Below are 21,925 nucleotides of genomic sequence, written 5' to 3' on the forward strand. Positions count from 1 at the left end.
GTATAACCACATTACCACTTAATAAAAATTTTAGTGAGACTTAAAAATGGGGAGAAGGCAAGAAAAAAAGGAAAAATGCAACAGCCTAGGCTTCATTATTTTTAATATTAATACCATATATATCTTTGTATAGAAAAAAGAAAAAGATATCCTGGTCCAAAATCCAAAACCCCAAATCAGAGAAGTGAACTGATTTTGTATTTCAACAAAAAATAAACAAGTTAATAAATAAATGCGAGGATACAACTGTCTTGCCTCTGACAGTATTTTATTTAAAAGTTCTCAATTACAGCACTTGTAATAACACGAAAAGTTTAAACATACAAAGGCTGTCCTGTAGGAAGGGCTTGTATTCAGAAGAAATGGAGACTGCGCTTATAGTGTGTGGAACTCAAAGTATGTGGGCCTCATAGAACATCAGAATCCATAACCTGAAGAAAATTAACATAACTTCCAAGTTACTCCAAAATTGACACAAAGTGGGAGAAGGTGGAGTGATGGCATAAATCTGAAGATTTCACTTGGCTCAGGTTAAAAATCAGAGAACAGGAATAAAACCACTTCAGCACTATCTACCATCTGCTGACATGTCCAAAACACAAAACTGCAAACCAGTGTCCTTTAAAGAAATCCATTTTTTAAAGACCTCTGTCACACCTCTCAAATTCAGTACTGTGGAAAGGAATAATAGTATTTCTGGATGAGCCAGATAGAATGATTATTAAAAAGAAGTAATACACAAACATAATGAAGCGCTTTATAAATTAAATCCATATTTTATTTTAACAAATCTTGATGGAATTCTGCCTTTTTAAAGTGTCCTGAGTGTGGCAGATGCTATTTAAGAACAATGGCAATAGTGTCTGTGAAGTATACGTAGAAAGAGTTCAGAAGATAGAGCAGCAACTTTTTCTACCTTGATTATTGATAAGCCGCAGGTAAGTATGTGGTAAGGTTAGCCCACCAAAAACAAGGCAGTTGTAAAGAGATAAATTACCATGAAAAACAAGTTACTTACGAAGGACTCTCCATGAAAGGTTTTTAAAAGTAACTGACAACAATTTAATTGTGAAAGACAAGACTATTAAGGCATAGCTGAGTAAAACGAAATAAGTTTTGGTATCAATATCCGGTAAAGGAAGTTGGGAATCAGTTCCTTTAGATAAAATGTGGCTTAGCTTGGTTTAAGAATGGACCTGGGCATCCATCTCTCTACGCCGCTTTGCTAGCATTGTACTGCCTATAGTGGAAAAGACTCTTGGAGTCCACATTACGAGATTTCTGCACAGCTTCAGCAAAAAGTTTGGTCACCTGAAAATATAAGGGTAGAAACCTTAGCAACCCACATAATATGAAAGTGAATGTTTAATGAAGCAGGAGTGAAAAGTCATGGTTTCTACTCCCAAATTTCAAAGGGGCATGGGATGAAAGGAACAAAAATTTTTATTTAATGGGAACTTTTTCCTATATCTCAGACCTCATGAATAAGCTTAGCCCATCTTCCCCCTACCCCATCTCATATAGGGATCAAAACTGACTCACAGAAAAAAAGTACAATGGGCAGAAAGTTAATGAGTCTTGAGAAATAGTTTTTTCTTTCTTCCTCATGTTAAAGAACTTGGTGAATCATGTCCAAGTGGAACTAAACACGCCTCATGTGGTATTTTGTGTGAATTGGACAGTGCTCGCACTAGATCTGGATGTTCAATGACCATTAGCCTGTTGCTTTTATGTGGTGGCTTTCACTTAGAAACAATGAAATCAAAGTTTGTATCTTTATTCCGTGCCACACCACACTTTTTATTTAGAGGATAACTGAATGGGTAATGAGAGAGCTGTGGCTATCTGTGGCTTTTGATTATCTCAGTTACTTCATCACCAACAGTCTCAGTTCAGCCACGACCTACCATAATAGCACCATTATTTTAGATTCTACCTAGAAATTCTTCTCCATTCTGAATGTTACAAGACAGGGGGAAAGAGATGTGCATAGATCGATGGACACTCTTAAGGGAGGAATGGAAATAAAAATCCTCATGCAGCCTGTATTTGAGAAAAAGAGCATACCTGGAAATTAGTGAGGAGAGCAATTCCACTGTCGACAGCTGTCCTCCGAATCACATAATTATCATGGACAAACTTAGTGTTGTTGTTGGGAAGGTTAATCACCAGGTCAATGCTGCCATCTCTAATCAGTCTAGAAGAATAAACAAAATAAACAAAAGCTTGCAGATGACCATGTATATTTTATGACTTATTTTTAAAACACTAACATACATTACTCAGCCATTTAAGTCAATGCCAAACTGAGTTGTCTGTCATTTACCCTCCTCTATTCCTAAGTAAATGTTCAAATTATATTCTTTGGAGGTTATGAATTTTTTATGGTGTTCTTGAAAGAATTCTGGTGAAAGTTTAACTAATTGGTTGGAAAGGTTTGTTTTCTCGTCCACATGCTATCTATCCACACAAGAATTGGTAATTTGATAGATATTTACTTATTTTACAAGAAGGGGATTTCTCTAGCACTGAAGTCCATCCCCGCCCCATACTCCTACTCTCAGATTAATTTTACTTCACTGCCTGCTTCCTAGTGCCTCTCAGCTGATGGTATGAGAATGCAAGTCACCTGATTTTGAATTAAACTATTTTGTATTCTGCTGCTGGGCTGCAAGACCCACTAGGATACTTTTAAATGTCAAAAGCATGAAGCAATGCTAATAATAATTGTTTTACAAAGCTCTAAGCAAGGGCTTATAGCATCATCGAAAGTTTACTAAGGTCTGAAAAATGTGACCTTTTATTAATTTGATAATGATTTATAGGTTACCTTAAGAGCTCTCACAAATAGTATATTGCATAGAATTTGGTATGGCTTACCCATTCTATAAGCTATAATATTGCGAAGCAACTGAGAATCATCTCCTATGTACCTATGCCGCATAGTTCTGTGAGTGTTTATGAGATGGTATTCCTGAAGGCTCACATAGTATACTAAAATAATATATCTGACACATAAAATGATAACATAGCCTAAGGCATAAACACCAACCTAATTAAAGGATGGCAAATTAGTTAATCTAACGGATGATATTATCATAGCTCTCACTATAGTCTCCTGCATATAGCAAGCACTCAATATATTGACTGATTCACTGATGCATAGCTTCAGTGGAAGGCAGCTGGTCAATCCTCTACTTGATATATACACATACATACGCAATGTAACTTTGATGTCAAATATAAAGTGTTGCATTACATTCTTCACTCTCACCATTCTCATCTCTGAGATCTTGGTGTTAGTCAAGGGAAGCACCCTTACTAGAAACTGTTTTAAAAGATGCTACATATCACCATGTGCACTTATGGCATTATGTGTCCATAATAATAGCAAAGTTCAAGAGAATGAAACTTTACTGTCATCCATAAATGTACTCATTTTAAATTGGTTGACTGGGAGGACTTTTAGACTTTGAGTAGGTGAGGTGAAGTATTTATATCATACCAATTCCCAAAGTTAACTCCTATCTGTTCTGTCGATCTCAAATAACTCTGCTCAGTTCTTACTTTCTGATAGAAGAGAGGCTGGGATTCTGTCCTTCCTGAGATGGCCATGCCACTGGGGTTGCAGGGACATTGTTGGCATTGAGCCAGTCTGATGTGGCTTCTGTGGCGAACAGCTGTATTTAAAATGGAAAAGTCAGTTACTGTATCACAGGGAAGGCTTTCATGAAGCAAAGAAGTCTACTGAGACACACATGTCATTTTAAACATAAAGTAAAATAAACTGGTGAATACGAGAAGCGATACGATGTCATGAATAGAGATCGGACTCAGTATCTGGAGTCGTGGGCACTTTAAATATTTTAAAATTATTTGCCGTGAAAAAAATGTAATAACCTCAATTGTAACTGCTTTGGTAGAGAATAGAAAAATAGTTATCCATGGCTGAAAATGTATAGTTATTAGGTTGACAGAGGCCCTGCACCACAGGCCCACCCACCCTGAGCCTTGGAAGTTATTTTATTTTCCTGACCCAGGCTTTGCATAAGGGTATTCATAGCAGAGAATTTTGCATGTAACTGGAACAACTGAAAACTATGACTTCATATGGAAACCGGAAAAGGAAAAAGGGGAAATATATGAAACTTTGTCCCAATTCTGTGTAAGCTAAACTTTCTAAGTTTTTAGCAGACAACTTCTATTGAATTTGTGATAATTGTTTAAAGGTAAAACTAGTCTTTCTGACTATTTTAGTCCACTGAAGCTTTGAGACTATCAAGTTAGTTATATCTTTCAGGTCGAAAGAATGTATTCTGAGCTATTTCATTCCCTAGGATTCTTCAATATTCTCTCTTGTGGATAGATTTCAATGCTGATTAAAAACAACAACAACAGCAACTTGAAAAAAATTAATATCACATACCTTGAAACCTTCATTGTGTAATTGTTCAGCCACACCAAGGAATCTTGGACGGAACGATTGCTAAAATTAAAGGAATTTAACAATAATCACTTTCTAGATATGCAAGTTCTCTATCTAGTCATATGCAATATGGTATTCTCTCATGCCATCATAAAAGCCAATGTCTTATGTTGCTGCGTGTTTTAAATTTAAAGATGATGACAAATTTTATCCTCTTATAGTGAGTATGAGCTCTTACTTATTTTTCAATGTAGATGAAATTCCGTCCAGGTTGTCTTACTCTCTGTTGTCTTACTTTTCACCTTTCCCTCAAATCCCCCCACTCCCTATTTAATCTACTTAATCTGTCTGCAGATGCAGACAGTCCCCAGTTTTGCATGGATCCTTTTTCTTGCCAGGCGTATTTAAAGATACCATGGTTAGGAGACCACGCTTACCAGCCTTGCTGGATGTTTCTCCTGTTCAACCTGTTCTAATTACTGAATTCAAACTTGGTACTGCCCTTCAATAACTAGGCTCTGTTCTAGTGACTCACGCATAGCACCCTGCAATAAGTCAATCATTTGGAACTCAGTTTTGCATTTATACTAAAGCAAAGAGCAAAAGAATGGGCTCTGGAGTCATTAAGCTGTGTTTCAGATTCTGGCTTTACCATTCACTTGTAGTGTGTGCTTAGAAGAGTTAATGTTTTCAGTTCCCATTTCTTCATTTGTAAAACAGTGACAGGAGTAATAGTGCATCTATTTTTGGGGGGCTCCATAATAAACTGTTGACCTGGAGCAACTTGACCACACTGTGATGCTCTTTCTTCACCTGCTAAATGGGAATAGTAACAGCATCTGCATCATAGGGTCATTTGAGTACTTAATGAGTGAATTTATAAGTAAGCACTAAAGTTTAGTGCTATAACTTAGCATAATTACTGCCCTATTAAAATTTTCCATTAAGTATTAATTATTATTGAAATAATTGTTTTTCGCCCTCCCAGAGACTACCTTGCACCCTAGTTTCTAAGCCTGGCTTCCTCCACTGGCTGTCATACTTATCACACAAACCAATTTACTCCTCAGATATATTTTACTTCCAGATAGGCTTCCCTAATGTTCCATCTCACTGTGCAGATATTTTCTTAGAGTCCATTGCTGTGAACTTCCTGGAGGCCCAGCTGGACTCATCTAGTTTCCAGGTCCTGCCTCCCTTGGATTCCTGCCCATTGCCATCAGAGTTCCCCAGTTCTGAACATACCTCCTTCTAGTAGCCAAAAGCCAACATTTGCAAGACAGTTACCAGGGTGAAAGAAAGCAAAGCTAAATGTCCTGCCCAAAGATCAGCTCCTGACCTCAATTTCATTAATGTGAGTATGTGTGAGTAACTAAATAGAGTATACAAAATCGTATAAAGTTAAAAACATCCATTCTGCCTTAAATGAAAACATTTTGGCTGTTTTCCCTTGTGAACAGTTTGTACATAATTTGGTTACTTTAGTATATGTTTCATCATCTATTTAGAAACCATGTTAGTAATGGTTGAAAAAAATCATGAATATGATCTTATTTCAGAGTTTTAGAGAAACTGTAAATTGTGATAACAAAACACATCAACATTCTTGCTCAATTTTAATCATGTTCAGCCCATAAAACCTTCTAATATTTACTTGTAGAGACTTACTGAGAATGGATCTAGATCCTAGGAAAAGACCCCTAAGACTATGTTTAAATATAAAATTCTTTCAGATTCTGGCCCTCTCAATCTCAGTACTTCAGTTTTATGAGAGGAAACTATTGGCAAATAGAAAAGATAAATGCGACTGGATGAATCTCAGCTAAGGTAGGTTCAGGGATAATTCTCCTAGCACGCGAATTATAACCATGCCCAGGAAAATAGCTTTCCATTGCCGCTTAGGACCAAACAGGAAGGAATGTCTTAGTTGCAAGAAGTTCATGGCTACACATTAAAAAAAAGAAGAAGAAGAACTATAAAATCAGAGAATAACTGAGTGATCTAGGGCAATTTAACGAGATATGTGGCAGTCTCTTTAAGAGTGGGTTAGAAGATTAGGACAATAATTTCCAAGCGTGATTCCACTTGGAAAGTAAGGAACTGAATTTGGTGGCATTTAGGTTTTCTTCATGTTTTAAGGTTCCTTGAAATGCAGCAAATATATATGAAATATTCTAAACGAACTGGTGAATTCTGTCACCCCCCCCCCACCCTACGACCCAATAAGGAACATTATATTGTGGCCTTCTGCTAAACACAAAACAAACTTAAGTAAGCACCAAAGTACATTAGAAGACTCAGCATAAAAGTGTTCAATGAACACTTATTGACTGATTAATTGATTAATCATGTACTGAACAAAACTATTCACAGTCTCTTAACTATTCCCCCAGCAATAAGTGACTGATAACAAAATTTTGAATCAGTTTCTAAAATATTATTTCACAGGTAGAGTAGTTCTTAAAATGTAGACCCCTGGGAAATCAGCATCACTTGGAAATTTGTTTAAAATACAAAAATTTGGGCCCCACCCCAGATCTATAGAATCAGGAACTCTGTGAATCCCAGTAATCTTCATTTTAACAATCCTCCTGGTGATTCTGACATACACTTAAATCTAGGAATAGGAGGGAATAGGAAATATGAGAACCATCCTTCCCTCATTTTATAATTTGAGGTGAACATGCATTAACCTTGGCCAAAGACACAATAAAAAATGTTGAGGGAGGAGTACTAGAATGCAATCTTTTTCTTTGCCATTTTAAGTAAAATAAGTCAGCAAGTCCTCTAAGACTTGTACACACCAGTCAGAACCTCATTATGGAGCTGTTTCAATGCTGTCCCCCAAGTGGAAAAGATAAATATCCTACATGACAGTATTGGCAGTTCCCAGCCAAGGAACTTCTCTGCCTTCTTGTCTGGGGTGTTGGCTTTCATAGCCACATTATAAACTTCTATCACACGTGTATTGAACATTTGTGACACATAAAACAGCCTCTCTACAAAAAGAAATTACAGCCATCAGCTTGCATCTGAGTAGCCCCAGATTTAATAGCTGATTGAAAATACCTGGGTAAGAAACCATTTGTAACTAGAGGTGAAAAGTATGAACTGATTTATTTTCTGGACAATGTTTATAAGAAAGAAAGTCCTTTAAAAATGAAAACTATATATATTTCCTCCAATTATCATTTTCACATTACTCCAATTTCTGGCTGCAGAACAGAAAGCCAAGTAAACATCGTGCCACGCCTATGGACCCCACAGGGACATCTGGTTTGATGACATGATGGTTGTTCGTAATGATTCTGTATTGCAGATAAAAGGTGATTCATGTCACCTGGAGTTGTCTTTTTTCAAATAAAATGCTTGCTCTGTGTTTCTGAGCAATGCCGTGGCACAGATGTCAGGATGGTACTCGCCTCTCAACTGAATAGCCCAATCAGAGGGGAGCGAATGGCGAGGGCTCTTGACCTACTCTAGAGTAAATCATTTACTGTTAAAGGATGTCCCAGAAAACTTCAAAATGAGGCAGATTGCCTACTCATAGCAACTAAAAATAAAGCCTGATGGGATGAAAGGAGGCTGGAAATGCTGCAGGAAGATCAAAGATGATTTTGTTGCCATATAAACTTGCATTATTATGCTTTCTTTATGTTAGTATCTATGCCAATGAAAAGCCTCTTGGTAGAGACAGTGAATGTAACAGTTAAGTTGACAAGATCTTTCGACAAAATCTAAATCTTGATTTTTGCTTTTCCTAAATCCTTGTTACATACGATTAATATTATGACTATTTCAAACTGCCCAAGGAATTTGACCCATAGGATTCAACCTCGGAAGGGCAGACATGGAGGGTCTGTGTGTAAAGGATTAAGGTAGGAAAGAGAAGAGAAATGAAAAGCTAAGACTGCAATATAACTAATCAGTGTATGTGTGTCCACACATACACTGTATGTGTGGACACACACCCCTACGCACACACACAATACCTATTTACTAAATGTTGAGAACTGGCTGATGTTCACCAGTAATACCTACTATCTAAAATATGTGTTACTACAAACATTAAGAAAAAAAATGTTTCCTGGCTTAGAGTCCCTTTTACCTCTCCTCATACTTCTTTTTTCCCCCTGATTTTCGCTTGTAACTTGCGAAGAATTAATGACTTAAGGTATCTTCAATTAAATCCTTCTACTCAAGGCAGGCAGGCAAGTCAGGGTAGGGAAATAAAGAGACAAGAAGACTTTTACCTCAAGTAAATGAGGTAGATATAGACCATCCTCCCCATTTATACATGAAGGAATAATAAGGCAAATTAACTGCGACAGTGCTGACTACCAGTGCTCTCCTGTGAGTAAAGTCTACACGGCATCATGCTAAATGAGTGATTACATTAAGAGATCAAAATGAGGTTATGGAGTAGTTCTTACAACTTCCTTACATAACTCAACTAAATGCCTCCCCTTGTATATATATAATAGCAGTACATTTATATATTAGCCGTACTATTTTAGGTCATTTTCGGTTCTGAATTTATATATTCAAATGTACTTATATGAATTATTCTGACCTAGTGGAATCATCTTAAAATAAAATGAATTTTTTTTAAGTAAAATGTATCCTAAAATATGAGACCCTAATTACTTTGTTCACAATTGCTATGAAGCTTGGGTAAAAAGTCGAGATTAGATTTGGTCCCATTCTAACTAAGATGTCCAGTGAGTTTTAAAGCTAGTAACTCTCAACTTAGTATTTTCTGCCATATTGTTCAGTTAAATTTATAACTAACTACATATTTTTAAAAATCACTGTAGATGAAAATCTTTCATATAGTAACAACAAGACTACACATTAATTGTTGATGATGGCAGCTTTTCCTTGTCTCCCAAATAAAGTAGGTCAGAAAATGATTCTTAGATGTCTCTGAAGGCTTGGAGTCATGATGGTCAAATTTACCACAGCTGCAAATATTTTATTAAATATACTTTTATTAAATATTTCTTTAAATATACTTTTTAAACTTTGTAATTAAAATACATATATTTTTAAATTCCTAACATTATGCTTTCATGCATAGGAAGAAAGTTCTTTGCAATAACTCATGTAGCTGCAGAAACTTTGATTTCTCTAAAAATGAATGCATTGAAAGATAGAACCTCAACGGACAGAACCTCATTGCTTTTGGAAAACTCTTTCCCCACCCCCAAAACCTTTTTTGTTTCTACAAAGCAAAAATTCTGTTCGCTGATGCCAAAATTACACAAATACTTCATAGGGATCAAATTAATTTTTGCTTCACATTTCCCTGCAGCACTGGAACCAAACAAGGCACAATTTTATACATCACTGCCTTTTTAAACTGGTATTTTAAAATGTTAGCACTAGTATGATTAGTTTTGAAGATGAGGACTAAGGGCATGGTCTCCTCTGAATGCCCCCAGGTCTCACATTAAACTTTAAGCCATAACTGGAAGTTGGGCAAATACTCTCATACTTGTGACTTAATAATACTTAATACTCATGTATAACATAATGAGTCTCTCATATGGTGTGATGTGTCTCTAAACTGCCATTAAGCTTCTCAATTGCAAGTCATCTTGTTAGCCTCTGTTTTAACTGTTCACCATCATCCTTTTGGCACCATTATAAAGCAAAATCCCAAGTTACTCTTTGCAAAAACTCCTCTAAAGCCACTGCCCACCCAGTCTCCAGAGTCCAATTTGCTGATATTAATACATCCTAAAGAGATGGTATCTATAATAATCACTCACTAGCTTGACAATACCTGGTACTGTTCTAATTATATTGTAATGACTTTTTTTTATGCAACCATGCTGGGTTTCAGTTTATTAAAAGTACGGCAGGAGTGATATGTAAGACCATCTATTGTTTTTACAGGATACAAAAATTACTAATCTCAGATAAAAATGAATGACTAGTTGGAAACACCTAGTATTTTTCAGGGAACTCATAAATAGAACAGATTGTACATTCTTGCAATAATTATTCCAAGGAGTAATAGAAATTTACTGGCTACCATTTTGTACTGATTTACATTTGACTTGCTATAATAAACTAATAATGCTCTTTTAATTATACAAAGATATTCATTTATAATTATTTCACCCCATTTTGACTTAGAAGGGTTACCAGATAATATTTCAAGAACTTCTACAGTATACTGTGCTGACTCTCTTAAGACCATAAAGTCACTGTCCATCAAGAACTTTCCATTAGTCATGGAGTATCAGACAGAGAAATTTTCTCAAACAATGCTCATGTCTTCTTCAACTTGAACTCTTTGACATTTAGTAGAAATTGAATGGATGAATGTAAGGAGATCAGGAGGGGATAATATGACTTCAGTTTGAGATGTGTTAGATTTGAGACATCCAGATAGAGCTATCCAGAAGATTGTTGGAAATATGAGATGGCTGAGGATTAAGATTTATAGGTGATAGTTATAGATAAGAGAGTGGATACTAGACAATAGATGAGCTGGCAAAGGGGAAAGTTAGAGATAGACATCGACAGAGAGAGAGAAAGACGAGGTAAGATGCAACTTTATGGAAAGCTTATGCTCAGGGTTAAGGAGGAAGAAGTAAGAGCAAAACGTATAAAAAAGATGTAACCAAGGAATAGAAGAGATCCTTTTATAAGGTATCCAAAATCTCTTTCAGAACAAATACCCCTTCACTAGAGAATTTTTCTTTTTCTTTCTTTTTATTTATTCATTTATTTGTATTGGCTACTGCAATGGAAAAAGGTAAAAATCAAGGAACTTAAAACAAATCCCCACCCTTTCTATACCCCAATTAAGGTCCCTGCCCCTGGCCGTTCCCAGCATGTGCTCAGAGGTCTACGCACAACTACACACCACGTACCTGTATTCCAATCAGGATGCCTTTCTTGGGTATCTTAAATCCCGTGGAAAGCATTGCCTTTAGGAAAGCTGTATGAATACCTTCACCAAAGCAAGCCACCTATTTAGAATAAGTAAAAAATAAAATAAAATAAAAAGAAGAAAATAATAGTCAGCCACTCTTACTGAAAAAGAAATACAAATGAAAAAGAAACACTGTAGTCATAGACTCCTTTGCTAGATTTGATTGAGTTGCCTGAGCAATCTGAATCTAGGGATAAGAAGGCTGGCCAGGACAGATGTATCTTATGTTTTTAATTAAGCATAATGAATGAATAAGCAATTTTTTTCTCAATCCAACAACACTCCATGGAGCAACATAACTGAATTCTACTGTGAGTTATTTGGATACAAATCACAGCTTCTGGTCCATAATGTGGTGAGTTGCCAAATGTTAATATGACATAATGTTTAAATAACAGTGTATATTGTGTATGCTATGCAGTGCTGCATGAATTCATGGGTCAGTATCACAAATGCATAACTGCTGATCCATCAGTTAGAAGTCATGTCATACAGCTTATTAGAAAGCCTTCTGAGAAATTCAACAAATCCATGAAAATATCAAATGAGCTTGTTTTTAAAATAATATTCACAAAATGAATCAAAATATCCTACTAGTAGTCCTGAATACCACAGCCATAAGTAAAAAAACAATTCCAAACATATAATGTTAGGATATACAGAAGCTTCATTGAGGGTAATGTGCTACAATATAACCACAAGTCAAATGGCCACCATAACTATATAACGAGTGGTATATGTGAGCACGGTGGCAGTAGATCCTGTCATGCACATCGTCATGTGGCACAGGTACAGAAATACCATTACAGTAACGACAGCTAAATTCACTCTTTAAGCAAATGACTCCCTTAACTGTGAAAGGAACGTTCTCATCACTGCAACGTTCAGTCGACTACCAGTACGTACTCCACAGTAAGCATCTTCTTTGGTAGAGCACTGGCCATCTACCTCAAGTAATGTCAACATAAGTTAATAGGACCCAAATTCTAATTTGGAAATCTAATTCTAAAGACCATATCATCGTAAGCGCAGCTATAACAACACATAGTAAAACTAAGGATTAACACTCCCAAATCACAACTAGGAAAATAAAATGCCCCATACCTAGATCTGGAGTTAAAAGTTCATTCAATCCCAAAATAAGCTATTTGAATACTAAAAATATCTTTTTGAAGCATAATTGAAATTTCACTAAGCTAGAATTATTATTCTGATTTCAGTTATAAAATAGACCTTGTAACATCACACTTAGTGACACTTGGAAATATGATTCTAATAATGGAAGAAGCATTATCTCTTCTTTATGTTTCTGAAACAGATACAACAAAGGCAGAGCTGAATTTCTAATTCTTTCATATTTTCCTATTTCAACAACTCCAATAATGTATGTCTGGAGGCAGAATAGATTTAGGCACTGAAAATAGATTTGCCACGCTACAGCAAAGAGCATGAAGGAAAACAACTCTCTCTCTCTGATCTAAACCTTGGACCAGCTGAAAACAGCCCTGCCACTGAGTGACCATGGAATCAAGATGAATCGGAAGAGCATCTCCTTCAACAGCTGAGAAGCCTAATGAAGGCTGCTCATTTTAAAGTTACATGTTCTCATTTATTAAATTAAAATAAGCAGCAAAGGGGCCAAGAGAAGGCAATCATCAGTCTAAATACAAACAAGATTGCCATTTATTCCTCACTGCCTGTCTTCCTGTCTCGCTCGGCTACTCATCACAGATCTTGCTTGTGACCAGGCAACCACAGAAAATGTCACATATTTGTTGTAATTAAGCATTTCCCCCTTTCAGGTTTTCCTTAATATCAAGAGGAGACAATGATGCCTCACAGTCTGATGTTGACACTCCGATGTGCACTGACGAGAATTTGAAGGTTGTATCTGGTAAGTCTGTCAAGGGCTAGGTGATTCATAAAATGTCCTGACACTGACATGTAGGGAACTTTCTAGAATCTGACGGCTCTTGACAAGAAACACATTTCACATTCTTAAAGCAACCTTCAGCTGACAGAGTCCCATTACAAGTGAAGAGGGACATCCAGTGGCCAGTCCCATTATAGTTTTTAGATAATTCCTAGGAGATTAAAGGTGCTTTGAAAGTGGTTCTTTTCATCTTATCTGCATATTATACAATGTTTAGGTCCACAATCTTTCTAATGCTGTACATTTATTCTACATATTGCTAGTAAAAATCCAATGACTTAATTGGAGGATACTATTGCAGTGAGACCTGATAACCTTAAAATAAAAAAGAAGACCCAAAAGATATTTACTTGTCTAGAATAGTATCTGAAAGATGTTCTCAATGTGTCATGTGGAAATGAATTATGAACATGTGTATTATATTCACATGTTGAAATATAAGTGAGAATTTAGACTCTGATCCACAAAAAATAAAAGACTTTTCTTTAGCTTAAAATTCTTAAGCCCTTTCAGATTTACTCTGATAACAGAAGTTTGTGTGCCCCTTACTACTTACTTACTTACTTTGCCATATTCAGATCACTAAACCATATATTTCAGAGATGAATTAAGCAAATGTTCCTAGATCATTAACTAAGTTACCTCTCCAGTGGAAGCCATCTCACACCGAAGAATGGGGTCGGCATCTCTCAGCCGGGGCCAGGAAAACATTGGAGCCTGTCAGGAATAACAAGGAGGGAAAATATGTGAGCGAAAATATAAAAGGACTGAGAGGACAAATATATTTAGTGAATCATCTCTCTCACACGATTCATTTAGGCTATGATAGACATGTAAAAAAATCTCTTTGGTCCAAGCCTCTGACTTGAAAAATAGCTTTAAAACTCTGTTCCAAGAATTACTTGAGCTCTTAGCCAAAAAACTTGAGTTAAATAATCACAAATTATTTCTGTAAATAGGGCTCCTGCGACGAGTCTAGTCCAGTGTTTCTAATCTGGCCTACACAGATTCTTATTGGAGTGATTTCAAAGGAAGTCTGTTTGGGCATTGGCCTCTCCAAACAGTTGGCTTTTGAAACATTCCTCTTCTTGTTCTGATCATTTGAACTTGCAACAAGCCACCTTGCCAGAAATTTCTGTCTGTAAGCTGACTTCTGAAACATTAAACTGCTGTTGACACCTCTTAAAAGGCTTTGAAAAACATTCTGCTTGGAGACACTTTTACTTGGAACTTTCATATGAACCAGAACATAGATAGGAGGGCTTCTTTTTCATTTATTTTTATCAGTGCAACTTCCTAAGAACCGAATTTTTATTTTTTACCTATATTCATTTATCTAGTCTAGACTATTCTTCCTTTGGTTCTGGTGCCCCTCTAAGTTTTCATGGGGATTCTAGCTTGGAGTCATTTCACTGAGTCATCTCAGTCGAGTTATAATACATTCCAGCTTCTCTATACCCTCATCTGTCAATATCCACTCACCTCACTAGAGCTCTATTAAGAGGAACTATAACTAAGAAATTTGAAAAAAAAGTGAAGAGTAATTCACAATGATAACTAGAAAAAAAGTAAGCTGAAAGATAAAGCACATTTTAAAAAATGCATGTCTGTCCATCAATATTGTTTTTAGTTAGAAATTGTCTCATATACATGTGAGTGTATATGTGCATATGTATATATATTCCTGTGTATATGAATAAAGAAACATGACTTTTAAATTTATTTATAGACTCTCCAGTACAAAAATATTTGGGGGGAGGGCCTCCTACTTGTTGGTCTTGCATAAAAACATTTTATGCATATCCCACTGAAAGCTTTAAAATTTATGCTTTGTCGTAGTCTTCAGGAATAAAATACCACCCTCTCCAACATAAAAAGTGACATCCCATTTCAAAGCACTATAAAATCCAAGGTATCCTAAATTATTAACTTAAATAAGATTAATAAATATTTTTTGATTTATAGATTCAGCTTAAAACTTCTACCATAAAAGTCAGAAGTCACAATCTCAGCTATAACACAATTATGGTTGAGGTCACTATTACACATAGAAATGGAAATCTTTTGAAGGCACCCAAAATACGTAAATGTTACATAAATATGTCACAGAATATAAATTAATTTTACTGTGTGTTTCACCTAAAAAATTCAAATATATTTATATAATACCTCACTAATTCCATGCCTGTCCAGTAAAGTAGTTAAAGTCATAATTATAAATACTCTGCGCATGAACACACAGAGGCAGCTAGAGGAGTACAATGAGTTTATTATGAGGTGTCATTTAGAAATATATGTATATATTGGAAATTAGTGAACTTCTCTTAAATTTTTTTCATCACTCATTACATGCCAGCAGTTGCATCATCCTCACAGCACCACTGTAAATAGCAACTACTATTTCAACTTTTCAAGTGGAAAAATTGAGCCCCTGAAAAAAACTAAGAATGAAGCAAAGGTGGTCAACACCACAGGGTAAAGACTTTTTCAAGATTCATGCATTCCTGAAATCTTGGCCCAATTCGAAAGTGGCATAATTCAAGGCTTATCCTAATAAAATTCATCCATGATTTCTGTTTACCAACTAAACTGGCACTACTGTGTACTAGCTGCATAAATGTAGTTTATTTTACTCTGCTAGTCAGTTTTGAGTTATGTAATTCTAAATGATTTAAAAATTTTTTTGAAATGCACAATAGTTCACACAAAATTGACTATATTGCATTATAAGTCCCCAGTCTATTACTTTAGTTAGAAAGTTCATAAAATACCAAGATTATTTTGATGAAACATTGTTCTTTAATTTCCTTGGAACTCACAAAAATCACTAATAGATTGTTTCCAACTATTACCTTAATTGCAACATATTCAGAAGGAATGATGGGATTCTCCAGTGTTGGAAGAGGTTTCTCATCAATATTCTCTCCAATCATCACCTTGGTGGCCACGTCAATGAAGTCTACACCAAGCGTCTTGGAAACAAAGGGGAAGGACCGAGAAGCTCTCAGGTTACACTCAATCACCTGGAGAGATAACAAAATTCAAAAGAAGAGATAGAATGGTGAGAGCCAACCACAACAACATTAATATTTTCCCGGCCACTTGGGTTCCAACCGATACTGACCAAGGACCAACTCTTGTTTTGCCAGCCTCTCTCTTTCCTCCCCACTGACTGCACTTCTGCTAACTGGTTTTCTTTCAGGAAGTATCTTCAAACCCTGACTTTCTTCCATCTTTCCACAATTGCATCCCCACATACTGGTGACAGATCAATGCCATGCAAGGATCAGATAATGTCACCTTCCTACCGAGAGCTTTCATTGGATTTGCAGTGATGAGGTCCCATCCTGGAAGACTTTCTATCCTCCTACCTCAATGTACCTTTCTCTCAATTGTTACCTTGTACCACTTTCCTGGCCCCAATCTGACTTTCCAAGTGTACCTTCCACTATTTCCCAAGAAAAATGATCTTGCTAAACTGAAGTAGTCATTGTCTCCTAAAATGTGCCAAATTTTTTTCATAGATGTGTTCCATATATAATGTCCTCTCTACCTTCCTTCCAGCCATTCTTTAAGATCCAGCTAAAAATACAAAATCTTCTTTGAAATTTTTTATGATTCACCTCAAACCAGATAACCAGACATATGACATTCAGATACATGCTCACGCACATATGTGCTTGCATGTGCATGCACATGCACACATACACACTCATTAGCAGACGTGTTCTCTCTATTCTATGACTCCAATATCATTTCATTTGTATATTCTGTCTAGCAGCCATTGTACTCGTACTTAGTTTATCATCTACAAATCTATCTTCTTTTTAGTCCTCACTAAACTGAAGATCTGTGGGAGCAGAGGTTGTTTCATAAATCTTTTAGATACCACATGACTTTATGCAGCAGGTGCTGAATCAATATTGGTTACTGATTGGTTAAATTAGACTAAATTAAGACTAACATAATTTACTTAATATTTCTCTATTTGTTTTTTTTTTTTTTGATATATACAAAACACTTTCCTTCTCTGGGAAAGCGGTAAAGCAAACCTACAATGCATGTAATTTATAACTATTACACGTGTCCAGATTACTTTATGATAGTCACTGTACCCATCTCTACTATACTGTAGATGGCAGACCATGATTTACTTTCCAGTAGATCAGAGTGCTTTACAAAGTTGTGACTATCAGTGCCAGCAAGAGCCTGTGCCTTCAGACCAGGCAACATCCCATACTCAGATACAAACAGCTGCAGGAGTCTCAGTTTCTCTTTGGCTATGTGCACAGAGAAGATTACGAGAGGGACACAAACCAACGAGACCTAACGCAGCAGTGGTATCCTCTTAAACACCCTGGGATTTCTTACCAGGACGTCATTTCCTTTGACAAGGAATTGGACGTTGAATGGGCCAGAGATGGCAAAAGCTTTTGCAATCTTTCGGGTCGCGTCCTTCACCTAGATCAAAAGGACAATGACATAACACTAAAGAACATACTTTGGTTAAAAAACAAACGAAAAAATTACAGCACCTTAAATTTAGATTCTTTGAATTTCTCCTTATAGAGAAGCTATATTTTTAATAATAATAATAATAATAATAATAATAATAATAATGATAGAAGCCACTATTAAACTTCTGTTAACAAAATAATATGTACTAAATATTCACAATAGCTACCAGGGAAAAGGACAATTAATTTTACAAGATTATCTCTCTGCCAAATGCCCCATCTACGTATAATTACATATTCTGATTTTACTTTGAAGGATTAATAGAATCCTTTCAGTTTAGTTACTTGAGGACCAGAGACTGAAGACCAAACTCTATATTAATCTCATGACCCACCTGCTGAGAGGTGTAGGACAGAAATCACATGGTATTGCAAAGAGAGCACAGAGATTTCTTTTATGTGTTTTTCTGTTGCCCTGGACTCTACAAGGTAGACATTATAGTTAGAAGGAAACAGTGTTTCCTTACAGGAAGGCTCTGCATGTCACATGTAGGAATTCCTGTGTCCTGTAACCAGAGCCAGAAGTTACCCATGCCAAGAGGGGGCACCGAGGCAAGAAGCGAGAGCTTCTCATTCATCACACTTAAAAGAGTGGTTCAGCAACTTAATTGGATTTAAAAGAAAGTAGAACCCATGACACTTTGAGCTCTGAGAGATTTGGAAAAATCTGAGCTCTCGAAGCCATGCATCCTGGTATGAGAAAAATGAAACACATCTAAAATCCAGGGATGTTGTTCTTTTATGCTACTGGTATGACAAAGCATCCTGCTACCTTCACATTCTAGAATAAGGTGGAACCTTCCAAATCCAACCCAATGTACAGCCAGCTAGACAGGCCTGCCTCAATTCTGAGGGTGGGAATCTTGGAAAGGCTCACTAAAAGCCAAGCCTGACCTCATACCTGAAGAAGAAAGGAGCATCCACGGGAGTTAGTTAAGGTAAGAGTCTCTAATACACTAGCTGTGCCTACTGAGCACTGAGGCAGAGTCATCATTCCTGGGGAGGGCTCTAGACATATCAGAAAGTTCTGGTTTGAGGTGAAGTTGGGAGTGGACAGTGAAAGCATCGGTTTCAGAAAATTCCTGTGTGACTGCTGCAGACCTGCTTCTAACCAAGAAACATTGCTTTGTATGCTGCTCACCCGCAAGTAGCTTCCAAATATTAGCATCCAATGCAGCATAGTTATCCAAATGTGTCTCCAGACCAGTAGCAACAGCAGCACCTGGGAACTTGTTAAGTATGCAAATTCTGGGGCCCCATAATTACAGAATCAGAGACTGAGGGTAGAGTCCAGGGATCTGTACTTTAACAAGCTCCCCAGGTGGTTACGATATGCATTACAGTTAGGGGGGCACTGCACTAGTGAATGACCCAACCATCTCTAAAGGGGCACGAAGGGAATTGTTACCTTTAAAATACCCAGCAGACTCAGAGCAAAGAAGTTCTCCTCATAATTAAATTTTACCTGGGGCTATATTTCTACCTAGTTTTTTTTTTTTTAATTTATCTTTGCTTGTTTCCCTTCCACTTTTATTTATTATAAATGATGACCTTTTCAATGGCTCCTTGGCTGATGGTTTGTGTGGGCAGCATCAGTGTTGCATCTCCCGAGTGTACGCCTGCATCTTCCACATGTTCAGAGATGGCGTGAGAGATAACCTGGCCAAAAGAAGATTTGAGGAAGAGATGTCAGGCACCAACTTCAATGAAGCTACTGCTTTGCCTACCCCTTTGATTCTGACAGATGCCTTAAGCATGGACCGGTTCCTTTGCCAGGTCCCTGATGAGAGGAGTAGAAAGACCTACACATAAAGACTTATCATTCCTCCCTGTGCAGTGACAGATTGGCTCTAGGGGAACCTGAGAGTGGCTGAGAGTTTACCTCCCTTTTCCATTGATTAGAATAGGTATAAATAATAGGAAAAGAAGACAAGTAAAAACAACTCATATTGATGTTTAAAAACAGATAGAAAGCTAAAGTATTTGGGAGGCACTGGAGATATCTTTATCTTTTTCTTCCAGGTTAAGTTTGAGACACTGAAAAATAAAAATAAGAAAAAAAAGATGAGACAGGTGAATATCTAGCTAGGTAAGTGTCATAACTTAGGTGGGCCAGAAATAAGACTTCAGATCTAAAAATCAAGAGATCTTTAAACTGAAATTTGAGAGAAGCAGGAAGCAAAAGGAAAATATTTTTGTCCTCTTTTATAGGTAAGGAAACTAAGATAATATAAGAATAAATAACTCAAAACATGTGCCTGCTATGTGGTCGAGTCAGGATTTTAAACTTATACCTGTCAGATTCTAAAGTTTATTGTCTTAGTCACTATCGTCTGAATGTTAATAACATGTGTCTTTGGGAAATGATATAGCTTAGAGTGGGGGAGAATAATTGAGTGACTGTAAAAGATTTAAACTACAGAGACAATTTGCTTATCAGATTTATAGATAACTTAAAGGAGAGTGACATTTGAGTCTTAGCTCTCCTGCTGTGACCTGGGCAAGATACTTTATCTGCTGTCTTCCTCTCAGATAAGATGGGAATAACAATGGAATCTGTCTCATAGAGTATTTGTAAAGATAAAAGAAAACATATACAGTGTCTGGCATGATATTTTGTGCATAATAAGCACATAATTTTTTATAGTAGATAGAAATGGGAGGCAACAGTCCCACTGAGCTCAGAAAATATCATAATATGTCTGAAGTACTATGTCCATTCCTGAATGTGACTAGTTAAAAATTATGTGAATAACCTGGAACATTTCCAAAAGCAGGAGTCCAGGGTGATAAGCAGTGGTTGATGTCTGAGAAAAGCCTAGGGCAAGAGCTAATCTTGGAACTTAGAGCCAAATCGGACCAACAGACCAACTTTACTTAACTAGCAGGAAATTTGAGAAAAATATGAGTGTTACTAGGCCAGTCTTACATTCTCCACTTCCATGTTGGTATGATCACATTTCTCTTATTTTAAACCTCAGTCTCCAATTCTTAAAATGTTGAGAAAGCGAAAAGACAACTTATGCTCTACAACTCTGGAGGTCAGGAGGTCAGGAAAGAAAATTCTAGGGAAGCAGACTTTAGTTCAAAAGAAGGAATATGTGAGCTATCCCCCCCACACACAAAAACTCTAAACAAAAAATATATGTCATCTTACAACTTTGCGGTGCTCTGCATCACCAAAAGAGTTAAATGCTAAACAAACGACCACTGTGATGCCGTGAAAAAAATTTCATCCTTGTATGAGGTCAAAATAAGTGATTTCTAAGGGTGCTTCAACTCAAGATTATTAGATTCTGTGGTAAGAAGTTATCATTACTATGTAAATATGTATTTTTTAAAATAATCTTACTTTGAACTGTTAATTTGGAAAACAAAAAGAAATTAACATCAGTAATGTTTTGAAATATCTGCAAAGTAAAAGATAAAGGTCATTTTTTTATATTCCCTTTAAACAAATAAAATGACATCGGCTCCCTAAAAACATAACTTCCTATATTTCAAAAGAAATCATAAATGCCTGATTACACAACTAGCAAACTAAAGGAGAGCATTCTTCACATTTTCATTTCTCCCTAAAGCCAAACACATTCATTACATTAGCAATACGAGATGTGATACGGTAAGCCCATTTGATGTTATTATCATTATTTACTTTACTCTGTTTGGTTTTGCCTTTATTAACCCAATAAAAAGGGGGTGGGTGGGAAATCAAGAGGGAAGAAAAACCAGGGATTCAATTAGGAACTTCAGAAAGAAAAGTATTGGATGTTTTTATAATAGCCACTGAAACATAAAAGGAAACACAGACAAAAGAAAATGAGAGAGAAAAATCTATTCAAAAAGAATGATGAGTACGAGATGATAATTAATTTCAAATATCATCAAAGAGAAATTCTAACAGTATGAAACTCAGGAAATATGAAACCCATGACACATCGACTGAATTGCCAGTGAATCTGAAATTTTTTTTTGACTGAGCAGCTTGTCGATTATTATTAGAGAACTGTTGTAGACATCATGAACTCTAATCCGTGTTATGCTTCAAAACTGCCAGGAAAAAAAAAAGTTGTTATGGGAAAACAGGAATGACAGAGATG

At 36.3% G+C, this 21,925-nt stretch overlaps 1 protein-coding gene across 1 annotated transcript in view; it reads right to left on the reverse strand.

The window, feature by feature from the left end:
• Positions 1-808: 808 nt before the first annotated feature.
• The window catches only part of CPS1 (carbamoyl-phosphate synthase 1), a 115,351-nt gene continuing 94,234 nt past the window's right edge, over positions 809-21,925 (reverse strand). Inside the window, exons 30-38 of the mRNA XM_016158607.2 lie at positions 19,377-19,484; positions 17,680-17,769; positions 16,161-16,331; positions 13,951-14,025; positions 11,314-11,412; positions 4,427-4,486; positions 3,568-3,680; positions 2,068-2,197; positions 809-1,311 (exon numbers count right to left, since the gene is read on the reverse strand). Coding sequence (XP_016014093.2) covers positions 1,213-1,311; positions 2,068-2,197; positions 3,568-3,680; positions 4,427-4,486; positions 11,314-11,412; positions 13,951-14,025; positions 16,161-16,331; positions 17,680-17,769; positions 19,377-19,484 — 945 coding nt within the window. The 3' untranslated portion in view covers positions 809-1,212. The remainder of the gene's footprint in view (positions 1,312-2,067; positions 2,198-3,567; positions 3,681-4,426; positions 4,487-11,313; positions 11,413-13,950; positions 14,026-16,160; positions 16,332-17,679; positions 17,770-19,376; positions 19,485-21,925) is intronic.

This window comes from Rousettus aegyptiacus, unplaced genomic scaffold (assembly GCF_014176215.1).
Source record: "Rousettus aegyptiacus isolate mRouAeg1 unplaced genomic scaffold, mRouAeg1.p scaffold_m13_p_2, whole genome shotgun sequence".
Classification (NCBI taxonomy): Eukaryota; Metazoa; Chordata; class Mammalia; order Chiroptera; family Pteropodidae; genus Rousettus; species Rousettus aegyptiacus.